We start from the raw sequence: 26,662 nt of genomic DNA, 5'->3' as shown, positions 1-26,662 counted from the left end.
TTTGCTGCATTGACCAAGTTAAATGATACAAAAGTTCGACTTACCTCCAAGTGGTCAACATTCCTATTCAAACCTGGACCTGGAATTACGCGCTAAGGAAAACATGATTCAAAATCATCACTTGGAAGAAAAAAAAAAAGAGTGGCAGTTTCAAAACGTTTATTTAAAAAATAAAATACAAAAACATACATAAAAATGTCCAGAAAAAACAGCTCCGAAACAAAAGCTGGCCAAGTGGTTTCTGGCTCACGACAATCAGCCAGGACAAAAAAAAAACAAGGGTGAGCTTTTTAAGACCATTTTAAAGACCAAGCACACTTTTAAAACCCCTTGTAACGTTTGTCGTCAGTTGTAAGGGGAGAAACCTCAACTTCTCATTGCCTCACTTTACCAGTTGAAAAGTGACGCAACAAGCCAGCATATTTCCGCCGTACATATTGCGTGAGGATGTTTGCATACTCAGACCCGTTCCGACAATCCGTCCCCTGACCGATTTCATCGTTGCTGCGAGCTTTGAAGAGTTAAAATTTCAGAATGTGACCCGTCAGGGAGCGCAAGCGTGCAGTTTAAACGCATTCATAAAAGTCAAAAGGTGGTGCTAGAGTCCAAAACCATTTGAATAAGGCGGAGAACCATTTTTTTGTGCGAATGAGATGTGGACTCGGGGGTCAAATTGATGGTTGGAGGGCAGTTGCGGGAAACGGATCAGAGTCGCCTGGCATTTGATTCCGTCAAGGAAAAAAAACGGAGTTAAAATAGTGTGACAGCATTGAACATCAATGTAATGTGAATTTAAAAAACAAAGAAACAAACAAAACAAAAAATAACAGAGAGCAGGTCGCTCTCTAGGCGCATCCTGTTTGTTCCAAAAAAGCGTCCCGAGACGCGCCTGGTGCACTTAACTAGGTCACACACGCACACACTGCACAGACTCGGAACCCAAACACGGACGATAAAATCCCCCCCAATTCCTCACGATGAGCTGTAAAAAAACTAGACTCTCGGATCTCGGGAGTTCCGTACTAATATATGAGGGAGGACAGGGGGCTATGGTTCAAACACACACTTACAATTATACAAGAATATAAATTACTAACTCCCACCCAGTCCAATTAAACATTGTCATCATTTTGGGGGGGGGGGGGGGGGGGGGGGGGGGGGATCAACCCTTGGCGTGATCATCCGAGTCACCCACTTGCATAGAATTAACACGGGGGTCGCGTCGATTGGCCTTGGCAGCCTTTTTGCGCCCCCAGTAAACGTAAAGAAAGGCATCGCAAAGAAATAGCGGAAGAACCTGGCCATCCAATACGGGCATGATTCCCCAATGGAATCAAAAAGTCGAATTCCTTTGCTTTAGGAAGAGAAGCGCCTCATCGCTTAGCGGCACGAGCGCCGTTTTCTAGCCTCGCGCACCCATCGTCTCTCTCCTCTTACCCGCTCGGGAAAAAAGATGGTAAAGGATGGAAGTGGGGGCAGTGATGGAAAAAATATGACGGCCAGGAAAAAGACGACAGACAATCTTGCGGTTGCAAAGTCCCAAAGGCAATTGCGTCCAAGAACACGGGGTGCAATTTTGCCGCCTCTGGCGACGTGGAATTAAAACTTCCTGGCGTCAGGGGGGGGGTCTGGGGGGCTTATTGGAGATAAGACGTCCTCCGTAAACGAAAGGAATAAAAGGAAAGGGGGGTGGGGGGCTCTTTGACCTGGGCTCCATCTCACCAGAGATACCCAAAAGGTTCCGTAAACAGAATGTAAAAATTCTAGAAAAATAAAATAAACTGTATAAAAATGCCTTTGACATTTGCACACAAAATTAAATAAGCATTTAAGTTCCCCTTCCAAAAATATTGCACTAAACAGAGAGGGGGTGGGTTGGGGGGGGGTGTTGGGATCGGTTGTAACCACGAGCCTCGTGGCAGCTTTGCTGCGAGGCCCGAGAGAGACGGAGACGCCAGCTCTGGGAAGACAAAATACTGAGCGACCGCGACATAATACTGAGACGCTACGAGGCAGTGGACAAAAGGTCGTCCCGTGCGGCGGTGGCGGCGGCCGAATAAACTGCTGGTCTCTGTGAGAAGCGGGAAGGGGAAGGGGGGGAGGGGGCAGAGAGAAGCGGTCTCTATCTGCTGGGGCTGACCGGTAGGCTGTCCCTCTTTCGGCGCCGCCAAGTGTTCCGGTGGTACTGCGCATGCGCGTGCGCGTGAGCGTGTCCGCGGCTCGCCAAGACCGGGTTGGCGATGAGCGGTGGGTTGTGTAAGCCCTTCATGTTGAACTTGACCGTGTTCTGAGATAGGGGAAGGCAACAAAAAACGTTGACGTGCCACCTCAAAACTGTTTTCTTTGTCTTTGTGGGGGCAAAATTGGGGAACATTCCATTTCCTATATCAATGCGAGGGTTTTAAGCTTTGCACAAATTCAAATTCTTTCAACTTTGAACCTGTCATTTCTAATATAAAAGTAGAATATGTATCAAGGAGGGAAAAATGTCATTGACATTTATCCGTTTTTGGGGTACTTTTTTTTTCTGTGGGCAAGATTTAGAATTTAAAATCAGAATTCTGATCTTAAAGTTAGTTTTTCAGTAGGGTTTGCATAAAGCAACCGTGACTATTTTGGCCCCATCTTGTGGTAAAGCTTTGTTTACATATAAAAATAAGCACTTTGTCTCCGTCTTGTGGCATTTTGCTGTCTAAACAATACTCTCTTATTTAACAAAAACATCTGGGAAAGAATATAAAATTCCTCCGTGCTTGGATCCAAAATCCCCAGCACAAGATGGATACCTTCGAGAGTCCAAAATGGCTTGAAATTAGGCACCTCCACTGTTTCGATGGCAAAATCCTTGATATTTTTACCCAGAAAATACACCTCCAAAACGCAAAAAGATGCAGTTAACTCTGATAAAAGGGAGGCGTGTCTTCATCCTACCTTATGCACGTGGCTGGGCGGAGGCTGCGGATTGGAGGGCCCACGGGCGTGGCCCGGGTGGTGCACATGGAAGAAGGCGGAGAGGCCGGCGTCGATACACACCTGTCTGCCAGGTATGGAGTGCAATGTGAGGGCCCCGGGGAGCGAGGCGCGAGCCTGGCCAATCAAAAGACGGGAATAGAATGACTCGCCGCATTCCAAAATGCAATTAGAGCTACGGTGATGTTATACCGCTGTGCCACCAACCTGCGAGGCGGGATGCAAAAGCAGATGGTGTGCCGTCACCCCCGGTTTGGCGGCACCGATGCTGAACCCCGGGGGAAAAGCCAGGCCCAGAGGCGGGAATGATGGGTAGGGTGGCAAAGGGGGCGGAGCCACGGGACACGGGGGCGCCGAATCAGAGTCCTGAGAAATGGAAAAAAAAAAATAGACAGCAGATAAACGCATGCACAACCTGAGCTTGGAAACAATCATTGAATCTCGCAAGCACATTGTATTGTTTAATAGTGCAGAATAAAGTTGCATATTTAAAAGCCCCCCCCCCCCTAGCCCCCCCCCCCCCCCCCCCCCCCCCCAATGGTGATTATTTAATGACATTTACTGACTGGTCTGCATTTGGAATTGTTATAGTCACAAGTGGGAAATAATTTGATAGTGTACTTATTTAGTTGAATATATTTGGTCTTTCCTATATCGTAGATGTTGTAAAAATTCGAATTTACAATGAATTTGCAGATACAAAGAGAGTAAATTTACATGATGTAGACCAAGAAGTCATTTTTTTCCATATACGGCATTAGCCTGGGCGACTTGTGTTTTTTAATTAAGACAAATTGCTTTGCTTTTCCACAAGATGGCTAGTGAAATGTTTCCCCTGCGTATTTCTGCTATTCCAAGCAAGATCCTCCGCGCAGTGGCTGGCTCTTATCACCTCTGGCACCTCTGAGCGTAAAGCATTAGCGGGGATTCCTCTGGAATTCCGGAAGAGACCGACAAGGCTGCGAGACGAGCGTGAAGCGTGCAGAGGTCGAAAAATAACGCGAGCTTCCTTTCTGGCTTTGATCGCGGGAAACGAGACGACGTTGGCCGAGGCCATAAAAGACCTCGGAGGACCGATAATGCAACGTGGCCACGCGCGGATTTCATCGGCTGAGATTGCCTTCTGAGTGGGCAAAAAAATAAGAGGGGCACTTTCAGCTCCTGCGCTGATAGGATTCTTTTTCATCACGATAATTGTGTACGCTGGGCGAGCATCTGTTAGAAAGGCAACGGCGTGCAATAGCACTCGCACCGACGTTGCCAGGTTACAGAGCCTCCACCCTCGCTCTCGTCATCACTGGGGATTTTAATCCCCGCAGGCTAGGCTCACTCTTACTTACTTTCACCGGTGTGTCCACGAGATAAAAAATAAAAATAAAACACTGGCCTTTAAATATACTTAGATTGTGGGACCACAATGTGGAGCTGTTAACACTTTAGGATGTCCCTGCTGTTCAAAGGCTTTTTGAAACAATAACGGTTGTGGGTGGGCGTGGCCACAAAGAAAGATCCTTTTCTGGAATCGCGATGGCGGCCAAAACTGTGCGCCGTGGCCGTGACAAACAAAGCGGCGGATCTGTAGGTGATTTGGAGCGGAGTGAGGAGGACATACGCTAGTTGGGGGCGTCAACGAGGGAAGTCAAGGACTCTGTTGAAAGCCGAGCAAACAATAAAACAGCTGTGGGCCTCGACACAAAAGACTGGCTGCAGAAGTGGGCTATTGACAAAGGGGGTGTGAGCTAAATGGCTTCAGATCACATCTATTTGATCCAGCCCCCCCTGCTGTTCCTCCCCACTTCACCTTGACACCCATCCGTCTCCAAGGTAATGATCGTAAACTCCCATGACAGGTGAGAAAATGCAGCAAAACACCAGCTTTGATAGCCACTTGCCTTTGTTGTTTTTTTTAAAGGTTACTCACGTTGTCCGAACCGGAGAGCGAGGAGACGGAGGACGCCGACGAATGCTGCTGGGGACTGGAGATGGACATGGGCGAGTCCGCGCTCTGGGGGGACGCCGAGTCCCTCTGCTGCTCCTCCGAGCCGACGCCGCTCGGGTCCTGATCAGACGCCGGCTCCTTGGGAGTTGCCGCTGGAGACGTGAAGGTGAAACGGAAATGCATTTTAACCGGTTCCGGGTGGGTTTGCAAACATCTACGCCACGATAAACCAAGCTCACTTTACCCTAAAAAAAACTAAAGGCAGCCGTACCTGCGTTATCGGTTCGAGCCAGATCCCGGCCACCCCACTTTTTGATGATCCACTCTCTATAGTCGATCACTTCCTGGGTCAACCGGATGATTCTTCCCAAGGTGCTGCATGGAGGAATAAACAGAAGCCTTTGAATGGAGTCTACACTTGCAAGAATCACATCTCTTTCTCATTCACGAGCGTCCATTCCAACCTTTCCGAGTCTTTGTTGGGATACGATCGGGCGAGCGGCGACACCGCGTGACTGAGGACGGTGTAGGCGTAGTCAAAGACCTGTTTGACGTGCATGGCACCGTACGAGCCCCGGCCCACGTCATTTCCTGCGTGGTGGCAAATTAGATCGTTGATTTATTTATGTATTTATTTCTTTCTTCATTTTTAACTTCCTACCTGCAAGCAAGGGGTCTTCGATGCAGAGCATGGACGGCCTGTAACCGTTGGTCATGGCCATGTTGTCTTTGGCAATGTATGCACCCCCGTTTTTGATGCGAATCCCTGTTTTCAGGTAGTTGAAATGGCGTCCGTACAACTCAAAAAACTCGATCAGCAGGACTCCCAAATTCTCGCTGGGGTTCCTGGCATCGATGCGAGGATGAAGCTGATGGAGGAGGAAAATTGAAGAAAACAGATAAAAGAACCTTGACATCTTGATGCTTCTTGTTTTAATTTATTTTTTATGATTGCTTTTCAAAGCTAGCAATTGAGGGTGAATTAAAACAGTCCCCAAATTTTCTAAATAAAGAGATGGCAGCAAAAACTAGTTAATTTTTAGTACAATGTATGCCGTTCTGTATATATTACTTGTAGCTACAGTCTGTTTATTCCGAAAAAAATAAGAAATATGAAGAAATGATGCTTAGTTAAATTTGGGGCCACCTTGTTGTATACCTCTGAGAAAACTTTGTGTCTCTTTGAAAACATGCTTATGAGTACCTGCAAGAAGCTGATGACCATGAGGATGAGGCAGTAGGAGCTTATTCCGCCTGTGAAGACTTCATTCAGATCTCTTTGGAGCAGGAACTGCTTCAGCACAAAGATCAGGTAAGGCAGGACCGGATACTTCTGAAAGATTGAGAAGGAAAATGAACACAATTGTTTGAACAAAATACGGTAATGTTGGGGTTATTCTGGGATATTATTATATATGTGCGTATTAATCATTATATGTATGTGTGGAATATTAATCTTTATGTATATGTGATACATTAAGCCGACGAAAGCTCAGTATAACAAGGACACCTCCCCCCTGCAGCTGGCCCCCGAGGACATTTAATTGTTTTGAGTTGACCTGACAGATCACCAAGTTCCGGGCCGAGGACTGTTGATCTGAGTTCGCAATGAAGATCTGTGAAGGACTCTTAAATTGCTTTGACTTGGATTCCGGCAGATGGCGATAATCGAATCAACTTACGAAAATACTCGCATATTGTTTTAAAACAAGTGTCGCTCGTTTCACCTTTTATGGAAATTGTTATGCTTGCTTGTGCAAATTCTTACGCAGTTGTTTTTGGTTTCCGACCTGATATACAATTGTTTTTGCAGTTGTTTTTTGACCTTAACTGTGTTATTCGGTTAGCTTATGCAATTGTTTGAATAAGATAACCTTAAGTGTTTTGATTATGTGCGACTAAATGGACAGAAGAGGATGCCTTTCTTCAGAATGCTCCGGTGGCGAGGACGAGCCAGGACAGATTCTCACTTGCAAGTTACCGCTGGATTATGTCTCTGATGAATCTCCTTTTATTAAAGTATATCTCTTAATAAACCTATCAAGTATGAACTGCTTATTCTTACATTGTATGAAATTATACACTACGTCTTGCAAAGAATCCTTTAGGCAGCTAAAAACTTAGATGGCCGAAGGCCCCAAATGCAGCTGAAACTTAAGTGCAGAGTCAAATTTGGAAAAGGCACGTTGCCTCTGTTGCTTGAATGCCTTGTACTGCATTGTACTGCATTGATCTGCTCAGACAGGAATGACAAATATTCCTGATCGTTTTCCAACAGCTCGTGGCACTTCGCACGTGCATTTGTGTCCGGAGCTCGGCTGACATTTGAAAAATGCTTAAAGAGGTGAGAAAAGTACATCTAAGAAGCGACGCGGTGGCAAGCACAAAATCTGGGATGGCTTCCAGGATGAGGCAAGACGCATCGAGCGAAAACATTTCAACAGCTGGCCGGGTACAATTGGGAATTTCCAAAGTTCTATATTTAGATGCCACTCTAAAACGGCAATTACGCGACTCCAGTGGTGCTGGCTTGGATTGAAATATATCTATTCTTCATCGCCACAGCTCGCTTCTAACGTGCATTTAGATGTCCCGTCGCAGCGGGACGCTCGGAGTCAATTTCCCGTAAAGTGGTGCTATAATTTGGGAGTTCAAGCCGAAATTCACAGGGGAAAAATACAAATAAACATTTGAGTGTAAACAAACCTCTCTTTAAAAAAAAAAGGTCATTTCTGTGCAACTTTATCGGTGCACTGTGATGAAAAATTTTATGCTGATTAAAACCTTTGCAAAAAAAACCAAATGACTTTCCAAAAGTCAATGGAAAAGGATTATAATCAGTGTCTGACCTGAACATAATCTTTAATGAAGCTCGCCGCCTTGACTCCAGTCTCCACGTTGAAGCTGATGTCCACTTTGACCTCCGTCTCCTGATCGGTAAGCTTGATGATTGGCACCTAAAAGATTTGGAGATGACAAAAGAGGCAAAAGTCTCAAAGGGTGCTTTAAAAGAATCAACTGGTCAAAGTGAAATTCCAAACTCAACTGCAGGGCGTAAAGTCAAAGCGAGACAAACATCAAATCAAATCAAATCAAAAGCCTTTATTGTCATCATACACAGCTGCGTATAACGAAAATTGGTGGTACATACTCCGCAAAGTGCGTTTTCCCAGTAAAAAAAACAAATAGTCATATCGAAGTATAAAAAGTCACATCCCGGCTAGGTAAATTCTAAAATATTGCACAATCTAAGATATTGCACATTGTTAAAGACATAAGAAAACGACTCAAGTACAGTGACATCTTGTATTCTATTCTTAGTGGGGTGACAATCTTAATGTGGCTTAGGTGTTGATTTCTTCTCAGACTTCCTCGGATTTGCTAACAGTCTTTACAGTGGCGCCCCTAGTCAGTTATCCCCCCCAAAGTTATCTGTGAGGAGAACTGTCTCTGCACCAACAGATGGGGGACACTAATTGTGTCTACTAGTTTAGTGCGCCTGGTTTCCATTCCCACTCTCAAAGAGATAAAAGAGCCATCCAGCTAAAGCTTTTGATTCATGTCTGACCACTTGAAGTCTAAAAAAGCCTTTTTTTTTTCTTCCTGGCGCGTCAACGTGGTGCCAAGTTGCGATTGGACCGACCAAACGACGTGTCTGTCACGCGAGCATTTTGACAAACGCGTCGGACAACCCGATGACACGATTCCGATTTTAATCACATGGAGATCTCATTGGACGCTTTAAAAAAATGGTGGGCGGTGATACTCACAGTAGCTTTGTCCAGCACTTTGATGGAGAAGGGCTCGGCAACGTTATGCTTGCGAAGAGCCATCTCCAACTCCTGTAGCGGGGGGCGCTCCCACTTTCCAAATACCACCAGGTCAATGTCACTGAGGTGGGGGAAAGTCACATTCCAAGTGGAAACAATAGACGAAAAAAAAAAACGAAAAAATAATAATGTTTACAATGCCTCATTGACAGATTCATGCGAGTCTGTGATTATGTCTTGCCTTGTTGGAAGGTAGAGTCCCGTGCTGAAGCTGCCAAATATTTGGACCTATAAAAGGAACATGAAAAAAATGAAGCGTAGCTATTAATCATGCGTGTCGCTATAGTTCACGCCCCGTTGACAGACAGTCTATGTAAGCCGAGCCATTAATCTACCCCGCACAAAAAAAGTCTCCTCCTTTAGGGGATGGTTGCAGAACGACATTCAGCATTTTCACGGTGCGGCGCTATTGCGTAAGAGCCCGCGGCGTACACGGCGATAATTTACGGTCCGTAATATCCAATGGACGGCTCCTCGCACTGTGGGACAATGCATTTCCGGGTTCCGCTTAGGAGTGGCCGGACCGTGCCAAGTGGAGAGCGCTGCCAAGCCCAGCGAACAATGGCGCCAAGAGAAATAGCGGCGTTGGAGGGCTGAGAGAACCGGGCTCTCGAAAAGGAGGAGGCCGAGCGGAGGTCCTTCTTCCTTGGGCGTCTGGGAAATACGAGCGGGCGGCGCGATTGATGACGGCCACAAATCACATGACTGACCATCAGCTTTGCCTTAAACTACAAATCCGACTCTTGTAAATATTACAACTGGAATCTCCTCATTTTACGACTTGGTTCTCCTCAAGTGACGCCAGAAGAACTTTTGTGTTGACACAGACGTTAAGCGTTTTCATTCTGATAAGTTCAATTGATTTGGGACTTTTATGGGCTTCATTCTCGTAATATAGCGACATTATTTCCGGGTCGGGATTCCCGTCGTGGATTGGAACTTACATCTGCAGTGGGCCACAGCTCCTTGATGATCTTCTCGATCCGGCTGACCACCTCCTTCCTCATGGCGGCCTCCTCTGGCCGCGGAGACATGAAGTTGTAGAAGTCCATCAACTCTTCATGGAGTCTGAGCAACAAACAAAATGCCTTTTAGTACATTAAGAGTGTTTTTTAGCAATTAGACAATAGCTACAGACTTACACAATCACTGTTGATATGCATCCTCAGTCATTTTATATGAAATTCAATTGAATTTTAGATTTTACAACTAATATAACAGTTGCCTCAGAAGAATGTAAACACTTGCAGATTGAAAAGCATGAGGAGTCAAATCTTCATGTTTTCTTGGATTGCAAAAAAAATAGGTTTCCTTGCCAAGTCTTTACAGGAAACAATTTTTACACACTTTTAAAAACTTTGGCAGGAATGAAATGTGATTCTCAAAGCCAAACAAAAGCCACCGCACTTAAAGGCCAATATTTATGTCTTTAGGCTTGAAGTCAGCTTTTCAGAGTTGAGTAATAACATCTGATCTACTTCTACTTCAACCATCTGAGATGAACATCAATGGACATTTCCAACAAAACCCCAAGTTTAGAATATTTCTAAAGTCACCGCCAAAGCTGACACACATCTTTCCTGCAATGATTGTCAAATTGCAAACAAATGACTTCTGTTTGAAGTCAGTGCACTTTACTCAACCTTTCTAACCAGAGTCAAAGGATAAACTTGAATATATTACATAATCCTATATTTTCTCAACCTCATGTCATATTTAAAAAAAAATGTAAATATTGAGCGCTATCGTCGTTTTTAGTTTGTACTGGTGTGTTTCCACGACTTCCTGCTTTTGTTTACAGTCCCTTTTGCTTGTCAGCATTTGGGTTTGATTTCATTCTGCTTGCGAGACGGTCATTTTGGCTCGAAAGTTGACCAGTATCCCAAAAGGGACTGCGGTCCGCTGGCCTTTGGAGGCGGCGCGACATAACGGGAAGATTTCTTAGCCTCCAAATGCCGAGGAACAGTGGCTCTCTGTTCCACCCCTGTGGCCGCTCATTTTTTCGAAGAATGCGTGCCATAGTGTCAGTGTGAAATACGGAACAGGGGGACTGTCACAATCAATTACCGAAGCCCTACGGGATATTCAGTCAGGCCGTGTACCCACGCCTCGGTGAAAACATTCTGCTAGCCAGCCAGACGCTCCCGCATAAATACAAGTAGTCAGACTGAAGAGCAAAGGTATTGTTGAGAGATCTTCTCATCAAACTTGGTGCTCTTCAAGTCGAATAAAAGAAAAAATGGAAAAAAGGAGACACTAAATCGTGTCTACTATCCACAAGGCTCTTGATTTTTTCTCTTCATGTTTTATATTTGGAGCTTTTTTTTTTTTTTTTTTTTTTTTTTACATACTGCCTCCTCGTGCTTACACTAAAAGACCACATAACTGAAATACTTTGTGACTAGACAGATAAATGTGATGTTAAGTGTTAAATATCATAAGTTAGCTAGTTGTTACAGGAATTAGCATTAGTGAAACCAATATGTTTCATTTGCAGAGTTTTGTTCTCATAGTATTGCAATGTATTCCCTTTAAAATAACAAAAGCGTTCCTATCTAAAAAACCCCAAAAGAAAACAATGCCACTGAGCATCTTAAAATGTTATGGTGGTCCAAACATGAAATATGAACTATTGGTAAAGTTAAAACTCAACAGAACACCAGCCCATTAAAATAATATGTCATGTATTTCTATAAAAATTAAATAGGACTGAATACTTGACCATGCATTTTGAATGGCTATAAAACGCCTTTATATATATGCTGATGGCTAAAAAAAACACCAAATATGATTTATTTCTGAACTCACTTGAACATCCGACTCAATTATGACGAACAACGTCCATCGATGAGTGTTAATTTAAACTTCCAAACAATTTTCGGCGTTAAATTACATCACGTTGGGAATGGTGGGCCGGGTTAGCCGCCATGCTATTCATCAACACGTTTTACGCCAATCCGGCTGCGTAGAGGCCTATTCAAACTATAGTGGGAGTCTACCCACCCACGTTTTTAGCGCAAGTCCCCGAACGTGCGTCGAACTCACCCGAGGACCCCCGAGTTGTAGTTGCGCGTCTTCCAGGGCGTCCAAGTGCTCGCGTCGTTGCCATTAGTGCAATTAGAAAGCAAGTAATTGACCCCGTAAGTGCTGGCCTTGTTGTCACTTTTCCTCCGGCCGGGGTGGTGTTGATGACGAAAGGGATTCGCAGGTGTCGTGGAAGGAGCCACCTGGTGACTTTTCGCGCACAGCTGCTGCAAATTGACAACGTGACCGCTGTGATGCAGGAGGTGGGGGTGGTGGGGGATGTAGTGGTGGTGGTGATGGTGATGATGATGCGGGTGATGATATCGGTGGTTGTCCGTGTTGTCACCCGGAGCGAATAGCGGCCCGACGTTTTTATTCCCAGCCGTGGAGGGAGGGCTGTCAGCCGGCCGGGATACCAGCGATACCAGAGATACCAGCGAGGGGGCGACGGGGCTAGACTTGGGGGCAATTGTCTTGCCTTCCCCGGCGTCGGGTGAGGCCGGGGTGAAAAAGTTGGACAGTGCCATGCCGAGGGACGATATCGCGGCGTCGTTGACGCAAGTCGAGCCGCTGGGGATGCTGTGATGGCCGCCGCCACCGCCGACGACGCCGCCGCCGCCTCCTCCTCCTCCGCCGCCACCGCTGCTGCTGGCCAGGCTCTTGCTCGAAACCACGGCATTTTTCAACACATCCAGCGCGGCGTAATTGACGCACTGATTGTGGACATGCTGGGCGGCGAGCGTCCGTACTCCCTGAGAGGTTTCCCAGACGTGCATCCATAAGGCGTTCGCCGGTCCTTTCTGTTCGGGCTGAATCCAAGCTACCCTCGGATCCATTCAACTTGGTTCTCCGGTGACCCCCCCGTGTTGGGTAGAACGCCAGCGAATCCGTCGTGATGCCGCGCGCCGATCCGCCGTCCCGAGAGATCGCCCAACGCTGCCCCGGGCTGCACGTAAATTAAGCGGAAAAGCGAGTTGGAAGCATTGACAAAGTACTAGTAGTCCCCGCGACACCGCTAGATCACGGGAAAACGCTCGCTGATTTCTATAGGGATTCAATATGGCGTATTCTCTTCAAATCCTAGCGCATGCGCGTTCAAGAGGGGATCCTTATTCAACGACAACTGCGCCCACTCCTTCGGACGCCCTCTCGTGGCCCAAAGAGAAATTGCACCCACATATCAATCATTTTTCTTTAGTTAGAATTATTTAACCCTTTGATGCTCACCACAGTGCACTCTTTGTAATACACACTATTTGTAAAATAATAATAAAACATTCATTTCCTGTGTTATTTTATTGTGGATGAGTTTTTGTTTTAAATCCATTCATGTTATATGCCAAATATTCTTGAGGTACCTTAATCTTAAAAATGACTGATCACTGCTTCCAGTTTTTTATACACTGAGTGAAAAGTCAGAATATGAATGTACTGTATTTAAAACATAATAAATTAAATGTCCATCAGTTGCACAACACTGTCTCTTTTATTAGCATGCCATCAAATGCACTATATATATTTTTCTATATCTCAGTATTTCATTTTTAATTTAGGAAAAAGCTTCCCAATATAGGAGTAAATGAAAAAAATTAAATGCCAAAATCCTATCAAAACACAACTCCCCATTACACATCCGGAATGTCAATATAATATGAAATACTTATACGGGTCGTAATCCCGCCCTCTTCATATGCTGCTCACGTACACTTGTGGCCGCCCATGAAATATAAAAGGAAATACTGAAATGATCATCTTTTCAGATGGCTGCTTTGAAATACAGCAGGTGCTGTCACGCATCACAACGTCAAAACAGGAGCCACCTCCAAGCCTGTACGTTTTACTGTACGAGGCGAGACTGCCAATAATGTACACGATAGAGGGGGGGGATGTAGGAAGTAGCCTCTTGCATAACACGTTCTCGCGACCCCGTCCGCTCACGTGTATCATGACAGAGTCTAGGAGGAGGGGGGGGGGGGGAAGGCCCAAGAGCAAACTATGTGTCAGATAGGATATATGGCCCTATCCCAACACACTCATGAGGCATGCACGCAGCTGCTCGGCCCCACTGCACGAAAAGAAGCTAGCTTTCTGCAGTATTTAGCTTTATCCAGTCTTTAGCTTTATCAAGTCTTTAGCCTTATCCAGTCTTTAGCTTTATCCAAGCGCGAGAATGAAGAGCAGCAGGTTGCCCGCCTTTCGCTGCATGCTGCGTGCAAAGGGACCTCTACCTTGGTTTGCGGGATTTCCCACATCGAACGGGTTGGACCGCATCCGACAGATATGCGACCGTGCGGACAGCTACGATCGATTCCCTCGGTTTGACAAGAGTTCACGTCATGCTAATGAGGCCAAACATGTGTTCCACAGACTGTATTGACGCCAAGTTTAAACATGCCTTCAAAACCTGAAATTCACAGTAAAATACCGGTAGACATTCTTACAGTTCTTTCCACGGATAAAAGGCCATAAAAAACACGCTGAAGTTTCGTAATTCTACGAAAGGATATTTCGTGTTGGAACGGGATCGGCGACCAGTTCAGAATGTGACCAGTAACATCAGTGTTGAAGAAATAGATGGAAAGACAGACATGCGTCTTTGGATTTTCCCCCAGACCAAAACCCCATAAAGCTCTACAACTAAATAAATGTCTAGCTAGGAGATGGAGCATCTGTTATACCTCCTATCTTTCTACAATATACAGTGCATCTTCTTTTTTTCCGGTTTTGATGCAGTTCTTTGGAGGATTGGGTAATTAACCCGTGTGCAAACATGGCTCCATTGTTGGACAAAACGGAACAAACAAGGGCAAGTGTGAAGCCGCCCGAAAAGAGCATCCTTAACGATTACGTCACGTCGTAAGTTGTGCCCTGACTAGTAAGATGGTAAAAAAAACAGTATGCGTACCTTAGCTTGCAGAGTGGCTTGAAATATTTGTCCTCTAATAACCCCAGTGAAGATTTACAGAGATAAAAATGCAGATGGCACTTGCTGCAGGCACACTGTGGAATCTCAAGCTTCAGTTTACTCTTCACTCGCCTCCTGCCGCCGCCCAAAAGGTCACTTTTAGGTTTTCATATCAAGCAGGGGTGTCCAAACTACGGCCCGCTGACCACTTTTTATTGGCCTTCATAGTTGGGCAATTCCACAGAAATGAGAAGACATTCTAATTTCATTGTTTTTAGCCTGAAATGAAAAACTTTGTCACGGGAAAGAACAGCAAACGGTCTGATGTAGGAAAAAAAAAAGAACGTTATAGTACAGTCATTAATGCATCAAGTAAAGTTTGATAATGATCTAATGGATGGACATAAAGTGTTGGGCAAATGATGGAGTGATTTGAGGTTTTGTGTTAATGTGAATGGTTTCCTGTAACACGTCTCCAAAAATATGTCTGTTAAAAAATATATTGTATAGAAAAAAGTTAAACGTGTCCGAACTATTAAAAACAGCCTTTTCAATGGTTAAAAATATCTGAAAAAAATCAGAATTCACGGTATTTGAGCATTATTTTTTAAATCAAAAAAGGGATAAATGCCTTCCTGTCTTTGGGGTAGTCTTCAAATTTAGCCAGGTACCATCTGGAAGAGAAAAGCACAAGGGATTTTCTTATCATATTGCCCAAAAACCAGGACACCCGACGCGGGTGTTTATCTTCTTACTTGTGGTGCGCGAAAGCCCTGCTGCTAAGGACCACAACGGTGAAGACGGCGAAAGCTGCGCTGTGAACAGATTGGCCCGCCAGCGCGAAGCCCACCCACTCCGTTATCTCCCCGAAGAAGTTGGCTCCAGATACGTACTTGAACATGCCACCTGCGGGGAAGTTAGACAAAAGCACGTCACGAGCATTTTGGTCAGTAAAACACACGGGAAGTCTTAGAAATGGCGGAAAATGCGTGCTAGTAGAATTTCACCTCTGGGGATCTTATATCCGGTCTCTCCGGGACCCCTCAAGTTCCTTAGGATGTGGTCGGAGTGCAAATTGGTCAACCAGCCAAACAGCCACAACACGCAACCTGCAATCAAACCCATCCAACATGAAATATTCAATAAAGTCGTGCTGTTATGAGGGGGAAATGTCCAAAGCTCCAACAGGCTGAAAATTAGCACAAATACCTGCAACGAAAAACGGATGCGTCGCCCAATCGGCAGGATACTCGGCATAGTGGCTCAGATATCTGATCTGCATAAAGCCATTGTACAAGCAGAAAACAAAAGCCAGGAAAAAGGACAGGAATGGTGTTGGTTTACCCCCACGGATTAAAAATGGATAAATAAGTGATCTGGAACAGAATAAGCAAAGGCCATTAAAACGCATACATAACTCTCATGCTGTAATGTAGCACATAGTGGTAACTAACTATATAATGTCAAGGTTTTATGAATAATTGCTTTGGGTCAGATGATAAAAAAACAGCAGATAGGTGAGTTTTTCAGGTAAATAGTGGTGAGTTTACAAATATGTTGGGAGTCAAGGTACTTTGGACAACTCTGTACTGTACTGCATGAGTAAAAATGAATGGGAAATGCACGTATTTACCCACCTCTGCGCATAATGGCAGATAAACATTGCAATGAGCATTTGATTGGCAAGATGCGAGCTCCTCGCTGATGATGCCCAAACTAGCAGGCAGACGGGCAGCAGGAAGGCTGGCAGCTCCTGGACAAACCAGGCCAGCTTGGCGTTCACCGGGAAACCGTATGCACTCGAACTATACCGTCCGTACGGTACATTCACAAACAGTAAAGAAATAAACGTATAAGCTGCCATTAAAAGCATGCTGTAAGCCATCCAATCCAAAACGTGCTGCTCTTCCTCTGGAGAAGAAAACAAAGCCGAAAGAATACTATCCATGTCGGCGATAAAAGGGTAGAAAAACAAATTATCATGAAAAAGATGTCATTTTCTTGGACTAAACAAGACAAATACTATACTGTTCAACACACGGTATTGTAGGATCAACCAATCACATCGCGTCAACAAATATGGGGTTTCCAGTTCGTCAGCCAATCAAATCGTGCGGTGTCACATGAACTTTTTACACAAGTGACTTTTACATAACGTTTCTTACTACAATATCTTAAACGTCTGCATAAGGACTTTAACCTGGATTATAACACGTCGTCTGATTGGTGTCCAAAAAGCGAGGAAATTCTTTAAAAAAACAAACAAAACAAAAACCGTGGCTGTTGTGGTAATTTAAAAGGAATACGGAAGTAGCACACGCCCATTCGCATGCGCAGTAAGCAAACAAGTCCTGTTGGAAAATGGTGAACAACAGCGACACCTCACGGTATATTAAAGTCAAAGCAAGCTATCAAAACAGCAAAAAGAATTGGGTGGGGCTTCTGAACTCGTTGACATACAATTAAAACAATTTTAACTGATAGATTTACCAATTTCCTGTTTTTTTACGTTTGAGGTATAACAATACACATGTAAATAAGTCAGAAATACACAAAATATACACCAAGGCATTAGCAACATTTTAATTTTTTTTGGGACAGTATTTTCACTGAGCAATTTCAATAACAAATATTACATTTCCCCATTTTTTTGTGTTCATGTACATGTTTGTGTGTCATGTTCAGTTAGAAGTGTTTCTCATCGCTCATTCATACCGTCGGTCAAGTCAAGTCACAGTTTTAGACAGATGGGTCGTTTAAGGGAGCAAATGGAAGGGAAATTGTAACAAAACAAAAAAGGGAGAGAGGAAATAAATACACGCAAAAAAAGAAATGAGAAGGACCAGAGCAGATCAAGATGACGACTGGCCAGGGATGTTGCGAATATGAAAAGTCGTAGACAAACATTGTAAACATCGATAGCATAGTACAACATAACACGCTATTTGACTTTTGATACAGATGGCAACACTTTCCAGGACGGAAGACAAAACATCAGATTTGGGATTTTCTCAGATTCCATCTGGAACATGACTTCCTGATTATTAGGCAGATTTCTTTTTCTTATTTCCTCTTCTTTTAAACTCTTGACACAATTATCCAAAAATATATCTTAGAATATCCCACTCAGGAAAAAGTTGGAAAAAGGCTACCGGTTGCCTGTTTCATACCCATTTTTTTCCCCTGCCACATAATCCAAATGAGGCTTTTTTTGTCCACTTCTCAGAAGCGAGTAGTTGCATGTGAATCCCCATTGATGTATCACAATATACAATATATATAACTAATACTTTTCACGCCGGGTGGGGGACCGATCCTGCTTGGAAAAGTACGAAGAGCTCTCATATGATGCAGCGTGGAACATTTTGTTGTTGTTTTTTTTTAAACCTACCGAGCCTAATTTTGCGGCTTTGTTTAGGAAATGCTCACACGTGGCTCACATGAATGTAAATCGCCTTTAAATCTTAATGTCAGATGTTCCTCAGCGTAGAAAAAAAAGTCAAGTATGAGAGGAAGTAATGTTTGTCTCCAGAGTGCCTGATTTATGGACATTTATTGCAGTCTCGCAAGTCGGGGATTGGCCTGATGGAGCGACTCCCTTGAGGGTGAATGGGAGCCAATCAAAAACGAGAGGGGGGACTCGAAATGGAAACATCACGGCCTTCCATTTGAGGGGAAAGGAACTTTGGTAAACTTAACGGTACCTGAAATTCTTCATGTGCAGAAGAGGGACACTACACAGATAAACTGCCACTTGAAAAAAAAAAAAATCCTGCAGCTTGAATAAATGTGCAATGAAACCAATTCGTAGACTGTGATAGAAAGGGAAGAGTAGCGGGAGGGAAAATATAAGTCTGACGCATCAAGATCACAAACGGAATTGTTAATTAGGCGCCTGCAGAATGGAAAGTCACCTTATTTCTGATTTGTTTGTTTTAGAGTGGAAAAATAACTTTAAAAAAAGGTCAGGAAAAACCATAGAGCAGCAATGTTTTTGCACAGTTTGTGTGCACATTCAAGTAAATAAAAGATATATTTCTATATATATTTATATATAAAGAGAACAAAAACTAGAGGTCAAAGACGCAAGAATATCCAGTCTTTGTTGGTCGGATTGGCACTTTTGTGAGAAGGAGTGCAGTTTTGCAGAATAGAAATAAATATTCCTGCTAGTTTTTTTCTCTTACAATTTTTTAACACACACGATGCAGAGTATTTGTCATGAAACTGCACTCTTTTTATAGGTACGGGAAGCTGAATGCTCAATGATTGTGCTTTCACCTCTTACAGCACAAGTGGGAAATCTGCTTCATTGTTTTTTTCCGCCCAAATTGAATGTTTTAAATTTCCAACCTCTGTTGTACGCCTTTTTTTTTTTTTTGAAAACGCAAACGCGCTCCGTAAAGAGTCCGGGATGGACCGAGTGGTGCTTATTTGTAAATTGAAAAGACAATGGCTAGCATTAGATAGTCGCCCGTGTCCGTCCACAGAAGGCAAGAGGCCCCGTGGAATGCTGGGAAACCAAGTCACAGAGTCGCGCAAGTTCTTCCTCACACCGTGCCGCTCAGTCAAAACATCACACACTCCCGACGCTACTTTTAAATAGCCGCCGTTTACCCCGCTCATTAAATCCATCCAAAAGTCGCAGTGGCTAAAGTAATAGTTTCCGACTGTCTTTGTGTACGTGGTAACTTTGCTTATTAAATAGATTTAAGGTTTCTTGAGGGAATTTAAAGAATATCCTGATTCGTTAATCCGTGGTCTGTGCTTCTTTGTTAAGAAGTACTATGGCCAGAAAAAAGGTTGAATTAGAAACTCAAAAATATTTTTTAATACAAAAAAAAGGTCTTTAAGATTGTTAACTGCATTTTATTAATGGATTTTTCATTAGTGCGTTCCCTCATTAGAGTCCTCATTGGAATGGAGGTAATCCCAGTGACAATTATATTGTGATACGAAATACTATAGGAAAAACCCAGATTATTTGACTGACTATAAACCCTGATTTTTTCCGTGAACATTTTCATTAGTGCAAAATTATCCTGCCAACACACAAAAAGACAGTCCGAATTAGAAAGTCAAAAGGAAACTTTTATCCTTCCCCAGCCTGTTTTTAGCCACTCATCTGTGTGACGTGCAGTGTCTGCGGGTGTTGTATGCGAGTGTGTGTGCGGTGCGAACAAATACCGGTAACGTCATAATCAATTCCAGAAAAAAATAAAACAAAACAAAAAAACCCCAATGGGACTACACTCTGAATGGCGCGCTGTCCGAGACATCCCGTGCCAAGGGGCTACGTAACGGCGAGGGCTTACACGACAAGCGCGCAAACCCGTCGCCGTTTCAACTAGTGACGCAGAACGCCTAAAAAGAGCTATACACTCACTAGCACTAAATAGCACACGACACCACCACTAGACGACTAGAACCGCTTCCTGCTGCGCGAGTGATGCCCGGGATGTGCGGACAGCCGCAAAAAGCATGCCGACAAACGCAGCTGGGAGGCGGAGCTCCGCCTTACCGCTGGTCTAAATATAGAAATTTGCCTTTAGTGCAGCCGACACGCCCACATTTTTCAATGTTAGATCACTTTGTAATTAGGAACGTTAACTAAACCACCAGCAGGAACCCTGAACTTTTGACATTTCATCCTACCTGCGCATACAAAAAAAAATAAAGTTTCAGTTCAAATATAAGAAGAAAAAAAACCACACTTGCTAGTTGGTAATCTCCGCAAAAAAAAAAAAAACTTATTTGAGGGTAGAGGAAAAAAAAAAAGGGAAAGTATACTTTGAAAGTTCATTTGTTTAGTTGCACGGTCAGGATGTGAAGAAAGGAGGTGGGCGTCTTTCCTCAAAAATGGGAATGGAAATTAAAATGTCTCCAAACCACCATGCCTGCCTGTCAAGGGGAGACTTCCAAAGCAAGTGGCAGAAAAGTGTGCACGTGCTTTAAGTCGGGGTATGGCGACAGAAAACCAGAGGCATGACATCGAGAAACAGCCCCCCTCCCCCTTCTCCCCAAATAAACTGACGAGCACGAACCTCCCCCTTAAAGTTGGAAACCCTCCATGGGCGCCTCCTGCTGGGGGAAGAGGAACTGCTGGTTTTCTTGGTCTACCTCAGGTGCCAGGCTGCTGTCTTCTTCCTCCACCCCGAAATAGTGCTCGATCAGGTCAAAGGCCTTCTGGTAGATTTCCTGGTTCTCGTGACTCTGGAGGAACTCGATCTTGTCCAGACCTGAATGGAAGAGAAAGAAAAAAAAAAAAGACGACTTTGGCAAAATTCTATAGCAGGGAATTATCCCAATTTCCCGCCCGGTACCGTAAGCTTCTTCGATGAGGCTGCAGTACGGATTGATGCCCGTGCCGTGATTCTCCTGCTTGGCTTCCTGCTCGCCCAGCCTCAGGATATTCTCCAGGCCGTTGAGGGCTACCTGGACGATCTTGGAGTCCATCACCGTCAGCAGGTCGCAAAGCGGTTTGATGCAGCCCAGGTTCACCAGATACCTAAAAGGGCCCACACCGCAGTTCACGATTGTTGGCCGATTCAAACTGAAAATTTAAGTCGATCTTGACCTGATCTGTTCGGGGGTTCCTCCGGAGGTGGCATTAGAGATGGCCCAGGCGGCCTCTTTCCTAGTCCTGAACTCTGCTTTTTGTAGAATTTCAATCAGCACGGGAAAGATGTTCGCGTCGATCACCGTCTGCAAGCAAGAGATAAAACTCAAATATCAGTTTTTAGCCGACAAAGCGAGCCAGAAAAGTTCCGTGGCCACGTCCTACCTGTATCTGCGCCCGGTTTCCGGCAGTGATGTTGGAGATGGTCCAGCACGCTTCTTTACGAATGGACTCTTTGGCACTGCTCAGCAGATGCAGTAGACAAGGCAGGGCCGAGCAGTTCAACACGACCTGCACCCAAAACGGTCCAACTTTTCATTTAAAACAAAAAAATATACATGGCAATCTGATTCCCTTTTCCGAAACTCTCACCTGCGTCTGTATGTCGTCTCCCGTCACGATGTTTCCCACGGCTCTCAGGGCGGGAGAGGCCACCTTGTAATCCGTGTGCCTACAAAGCAAAGGTTTTCAGAAAGCCGGCCGGGAATAGCGTAGCTCCCGTGGCAGACTTACATGAGCAGTTCTATGAGGCGCCTGCAGACACCCGAGTCGATGACAGCCTGGATTTTGTCGTTGGGGCCGTCGGAGAGGTAGGACAGCGCCCAGCAGGCGTCTGCCAGCAAGTCTGGGTCGCTGCTGAAGAGAAGCCTCGAAAGCACCGGGAGACACGGCGACACCTAGGCGCAAAAGATTTGGAATCAGAAAGACAATGTTAGCGTGCACGTATCGTTTCGGGGAAAAATCCTTCTCTCCAAATTCCAACTAACCTTTTCAAAGCTAGGTGGAGGGTTTTTTCCTCTGCAGAGATTAGACAGGGCCCACACAGCATTCCTGGTCATTGTAAGTCTAGTGGATTTAGTCAGAAGCCTGCCGCGGCAACAAAGGGTAAATATTTAGACATGCACTTGACAGTCTAGAAAAAGACGAGGCGTCCATTTTACATTAACACGGGCGGAAGGATGTTGCAGTTCAACACGTAGTCCCTGCACACGGCACTGTCTCCCGCAATATTGCCGAGAGCCCACACGGCCTGAAAGACAAACATGAAACGCGATTCTCAAGACCGGGGGGTGAGGGGGGACACACCGATATGACCCCATTTGGCAACACACTCATTACCTGCTCCTGCACGTCCTCAAAGTCTGAATTTAAGAGCTCGATGAAGATCGGCACCGCTCCGGCTTCTATCACAGTCTTGGTCTGCATGGACGTGCCTGAGGCAATGTTCGTCAGTGCCCAAGCGGCTTCGAACTGCGGAGACGCGGCAAAATGCCAATCATTACATTAGTTTGTCAAGCCTCTGCCATTGCTAGATTTGGCCATTCAATCTTCCAAAACCAAGTTGCAATCCAATACCCATAAAATGTATTAAATAGGGGGGGGAAAGTGCTGTATCCAGAAAGTCTCCAAAGGGTGATTTCAACGAACCAGATCAAAATCCCCTTTTTAGTTGTGCAACACCCAAAAAAGTTTACAAGCAAATTGTCCAAACTATATTTTGCATAAAGAAACTTGGTCACCCAATTTGATAAATTGAGCTATTTTAGTTGTGATTATTTGGTCACTTGGTGACTTTTTGACTGCAAGGTTTGTTTCAATTGTGTCAATACCTGATCGGCTTCGATTTCTGATCGGGGATGTCCCTAGGCTTTATATAGACAAATCCACACTAACCTGGAGAGTGCAGTTGCTGCTCATCTTGAGGAAGTGCACAAATCTCTCCACAACTCCGCTTGTGTTTATGACCTCGTCAATTGGCGGGTTAGGCTCTGAAATCAGCACAGGAAAGAAAATATTAAATGTTTCAATTTCTTGCTTTCCCTCCTTGTGACGACACACAACCGGCAGAATACCTTTCGAGAGCAGTTTCCTGAACTTCTGCGTTGTGGCCAGTTGAAGCTCAGGATCCTCGGAGAAAAGCATCTCCACCATATCTCTGGTGATGACTCCTTCCTGCAACAACATAGACGTGCATCTTCAGGGCTTTCTTCAGCACTCCACCGAGACGTTTAATTAAGCCAAAGGAGTCAAAACCTTACCGTGACCGGTACGCTTAGCTGCGAATCCACTAGAGGGCTCTCCAACATTGCTTCCTCTTCAGTGAGGACGTCCACGTTCCTCCGTTTGCAAAGCTTTGGAGGGAAAAAAAGACAGTGCTCACAAAAACAAGTATTTAGACATGGATGAGATCAAGATATGAAGTTACTTGTTGTTCTCGTTTTTGTTTCCTGAGCTGGATGCCCTCCTCTTCTCTCCTGCGCCTCATCTCTTCGGGGTTCAACGCTTTGTTCTTGTAGCGGTTCATCCTGTAGTTGTTATCCTTGGCCGGACTGGCGGATGGCTCTGTTCAACCGTAGATGCAAGTTATATAAAAAAAAGGATTTTGGTGGCCGAGTAAGATGAATCTGCAACAGCCGGATATGATGATGAAAGTGTGTGTAAACAGGCCTGGATATAAAAAGGCCTTGAACAAACTAGTTGGCTGCGAGTGGAAAGCACAGTCTAAAAATACGCACTCACCTCAACGCACACGCCGACGCAGAACAAAAGTCTGTAGAGTTAAAGCGCAGAGTTGGCAAAAAAACGCTAGCCGCGCAAGACTAAGTGAGCTTTCCGAGTACGCCGCGTCAAAATGGTGCCAATGCTAAAGTTATATGCACATTGTGGTCTTTTAATACACTCACTTCCAAAAAGTGCAATGAAGATGGGATTCATAATTTTCAATGCAGTGCATATTAGGGTTTAATTAGTTTATGGAATCAATGTTTAGAGGGTACAAAAAGATGGCTTAAACCTGTTTGACTGGCGACAAAGAAGTAGTTACAGTTAGATTTGCTATTTTATAATCTTTTTTTTTCTTCAATAAATGTTGATCTCATTTATGATTTGACCAGTGTTTTATCAAGTAGCTTCATCATAGAAATTAGAGCTGGGCAATTTCAGAAAAACTTGAATTTAATTTGGCAGCCATTTTTTAAATACATGTACTTGTTGAATATATTTCTATTTACTAATAGATCTATTGGTTTGAAAAAAAAAACATGGGGATCCGTTTTTCCCAATCAAATGTTAACCCTTTACATGACTTAATTTGCATGTAAATACTCACAATCTGAATCTTAAATCCAGATTAGAAATGAATCTTGTTTGCTTCAGTTGAATTCTGTCAATGTCACAATATTTGCAGACGGGATGATTAAGCAGTATTCTGCTCATAACTCAATTTAAATTGAGGTTGACTTTAGATAAGAGATTTGGCCGTTTGGAGGTATAGTTAATTCATGGTTGAGCAGCATGTGAATTTCACTGTGGGCGTCACATGAACACGTTCGTGGAAGGAGCGGCTTGGAGAACCTTCTGTCAAAAAAATCGAGCCATCAGATATTTGGAAATCAACGTGGAATATTAAAAACGACTCAAATTGACAAAAGGCGACTTAACTCGACAGCCAATTATAGAAATGTTGGTTATTCAACCGGTGAGGCTATCGTAATGGCAGCTAAGCTAAGCCCGAGCTGCTGCGCTCAATCAAACTGCTGACGTACGAACATATTTATGACAAACACCCAACTTTTAAGGGGCTGCTACAACGATTTAGGCCATTTTATGTGCATTAGTAGAGTTAAAAAGAGCAGAACGACATTTTCATTTTTCACATTCACCGCCCCGACAATTTAGCACACAGTTGAGATCGGGGTACGTCTAAATGACCCTCATGTTCGGGAAAACTTACCCATTGTGTTTTCCATGTGGTCTAGGCGTATGGCGCGATGTACCCGAAGGAAATATGAAGAACTTTCTACCTTTTTCGTTCTGCTATGTCAAATAATTTGCTACAGTGAACGCAGCAATATGTCTGCCGGAGGCGGCACCATTGATATGATGACTACTTCCTGCCACCAGAGCCCAATTGCACTCAACCCTTTACGCCTCGTTAAATCACCCTGCCATAATTTGTTACGCTCACTAAATATTTAAAGATAATATCGATGTTTGGGTTTTATGATAAGATGTGTGTTTCCAAGCGAGTTTACAACAAGTATGTTGAACATTTTATGGAGAGGTGGGGCTCTCGTCTTAGTTCCCACAAAATCACGCGAGACTTCATTTCGAATGCCAATCGCTTTGAAAAGCCACACTGACACCTGGTGGCGATTTATTGAAACGACTCAAACGCAATTGTAATCATATCTACGCAGTGCTACTTTTGTATTTTTCATCATTTATAGGAGTCCATCTTCAGTTTTATTCGCTCAGTTTAAAACATATCCTCATTTGATAGACATATTACTTCCAGAAACCCAATTTAAACTCGTTTAAGCGCATGAAACATGACAAACTATGATTGCATTTTCATGCAAAACCCAGGAATAAAACATAAAAGTACATTACAGCGGACGTGTGGTTAATTGCTTGGAGGAGCTGGTTTTAAATTGCTACGTTTATTATCACCCATCATCTCTCCCAGAACCTGAACGGTGGAGCCGTAACCAACAGGGGGCAGCGTTGCACAAATAATAAACCAGGAGCGCAGGTTGTTTAGTAGGAGGGAGGTCAACACCAACCGACTTGAGATCCCAACCCATGATTGTCATTTCATCACAGGGTGATCCATGCTACAGTTTTTGGGTTAAACTTTATCCTACTTGAGGCAACTCTGTAGATGTACTAGAACTTGCTACGCCACTTCACCCCCGTTTTCTCATTCCAAGGCTTATTGAGGCACATCATACACGGCCCAGCAACAAAGGTTACACATTAATCAATGTCAACGCTCGTGGATGGAGTCATAAGACCGAAGACAAGAAGCATCACCGAGGCCTTTCAAATGAAGCGCTCGGGGAATGGAGGCTGTTCCGATGTACTTTCCTCCACACTCATCATCAGCCTATTCCCCAAGCCCTCATTCAAATTTAAACAATCAATCAATATCTAAGTTGGAGGATCACTCAACACAATGCAGACTAATGTTTTTCACTGCTTGCAACTAGATATCATATTACTGACCTGAACACACTGCACACACAATAATATTGTGTAAATATATTGAATATCGTGACTATTAAGTATATTATGGTTTCGCCTATGGTCTTTTTTTCTGGTCCGTACCAACCTGAAACGATCTTTTAAAAATAGATTTTATTCTATATGTATTGGTGCAGGCATTGAAAACATTATTTGTTGAAATGTAGCAAAAATTCAATGTGTAATTCTGAGCTGCAAAACATATAATTGATGTTTGATCGAAAAAGAAGGTTGTAGATCCACGTAATGGTGTTCCTGATAAATTGCTTCACTTCCTCCATTTATTCCACAATAGGACAACAAACAAGGAATTCATTAATAATTGAATGCCATGTAAACATTGCTTAGAG

General features: G+C 44.1%; 3 protein-coding genes across 4 annotated transcripts; all 3 read right to left on the bottom strand.

Moving 5' to 3' along the window:
- Positions 1-1,148: 1,148 nt before the first annotated feature.
- Positions 1,149-12,876, bottom strand: tent4a (terminal nucleotidyltransferase 4A). Of its 2 annotated transcripts, none has more exons than XM_077590066.1 (13): positions 11,785-12,876; positions 9,684-9,807; positions 8,921-8,967; positions 8,680-8,800; positions 7,759-7,866; positions 6,114-6,242; positions 5,571-5,778; positions 5,374-5,500; positions 5,181-5,284; positions 4,892-5,061; positions 3,178-3,336; positions 2,932-3,087; positions 1,149-2,287 (listed from the first exon to the last, which is right to left on the bottom strand). In XM_077590066.1, the coding sequence occupies exons 1-13, from the start codon at positions 12,597-12,599 to the stop codon at positions 2,123-2,125; spliced, it is 2,433 nt and encodes an 810-aa protein (XP_077446192.1). In that variant the 5' UTR covers positions 12,600-12,876; the 3' UTR covers positions 1,149-2,122. The 2 variants fall into 2 exon arrangements, with proteins under 2 accessions (XP_077446192.1, XP_077446193.1); XM_077590067.1 differs by lacking the exon at positions 11,785-12,876 and adding an exon at positions 11,548-11,646.
- Positions 12,877-14,118: 1,242 nt separating this feature from the next.
- On the bottom strand, positions 14,119-16,689 carry srd5a1 (steroid-5-alpha-reductase, alpha polypeptide 1 (3-oxo-5 alpha-steroid delta 4-dehydrogenase alpha 1)). Its single transcript, XM_077590068.1, has 5 exons — positions 16,306-16,689; positions 15,878-16,044; positions 15,676-15,777; positions 15,424-15,574; positions 14,119-15,342 (listed from the first exon to the last, which is right to left on the bottom strand). Exons 1-5 carry the CDS (start codon positions 16,614-16,616, stop codon positions 15,276-15,278), a joined length of 798 nt encoding a protein of 265 aa, XP_077446194.1. The 5' UTR covers positions 16,617-16,689; the 3' UTR covers positions 14,119-15,275.
- A 538-nt stretch (positions 16,690-17,227) lies between these two features.
- Positions 17,228-25,271, bottom strand: LOC144067001 (importin subunit alpha-7). The gene is made up of 14 exons (XM_077590462.1): positions 25,021-25,271; positions 23,494-23,630; positions 23,327-23,419; positions 23,141-23,240; positions 22,962-23,056; positions 22,407-22,538; positions 22,229-22,317; positions 22,055-22,154; positions 21,801-21,964; positions 21,660-21,738; positions 21,453-21,578; positions 21,246-21,373; positions 20,992-21,176; positions 17,228-20,907 (listed from the first exon to the last, which is right to left on the bottom strand). The coding sequence occupies exons 1-14, from the start codon at positions 25,034-25,036 to the stop codon at positions 20,720-20,722; spliced, it is 1,632 nt and encodes a 543-aa protein (XP_077446588.1). The 5' UTR covers positions 25,037-25,271; the 3' UTR covers positions 17,228-20,719.
- Positions 25,272-26,662: the final 1,391 nt, after the last annotated feature.

Source organism: Stigmatopora argus, chromosome 21, assembly GCF_051989625.1.
Source record: "Stigmatopora argus isolate UIUO_Sarg chromosome 21, RoL_Sarg_1.0, whole genome shotgun sequence".
Lineage (NCBI taxonomy): Eukaryota > Metazoa > Chordata > Actinopteri > Syngnathiformes > Syngnathidae > Stigmatopora > Stigmatopora argus.
The sequence above is the reverse complement of the archived record's forward strand: the minus strand, read 5'-3'. Positions and strand labels throughout refer to the sequence as shown.

Excerpts from the sequence above, each read along its gene's own strand:
- LOC144067001 (XM_077590462.1), bottom strand. Across the intron at positions 22,155-22,228 it reads ATCCTTCCGCCCGTGTTAAT|GCTTCTGACTAAATCCACTA; the intron begins GTAAAATGGACG and ends TTGCCGCGGCAG. Across the intron at positions 21,965-22,054 it reads CTCCACCTAGCTTTGAAAAG|GTGTCGCCGTGTCTCCCGGT; the intron begins GTTAGTTGGAAT and ends TTTTGCGCCTAG.
- srd5a1 (XM_077590068.1), bottom strand. The coding sequence starts at position 16,616 with ATGGATAGTATTCTTTCGGCTTTGTTTTCTTCTCCAGAGGAAGAGCAG. Across the intron at positions 15,778-15,877 it reads GCATCCGTTTTTCGTTGCAG|GTTGCGTGTTGTGGCTGTTT; the intron begins GTATTTGTGCTA and ends GTTTGATTGCAG. Across the intron at positions 15,575-15,675 it reads CGGATATAAGATCCCCAGAG|GTGGCATGTTCAAGTACGTA; the intron begins GTGAAATTCTAC and ends ACTTCCCCGCAG.
- tent4a (XM_077590066.1), bottom strand. The coding sequence starts at position 12,599 with ATGGATCCGAGGGTAGCTTGGATTCAGCCCGAACAGAAAGGACCGGCG. Across the intron at positions 3,337-4,891 it reads CGCTCTCCGGTTCGGACAAC|GACTCTGATTCGGCGCCCCC; the intron begins GTGAGTAACCTT and ends TCCATTTCTCAG. Across the intron at positions 2,288-2,931 it reads CGCCCAGCCACGTGCATAAG|AACACGGTCAAGTTCAACAT; the intron begins GTAGGATGAAGA and ends CCCCTATCTCAG.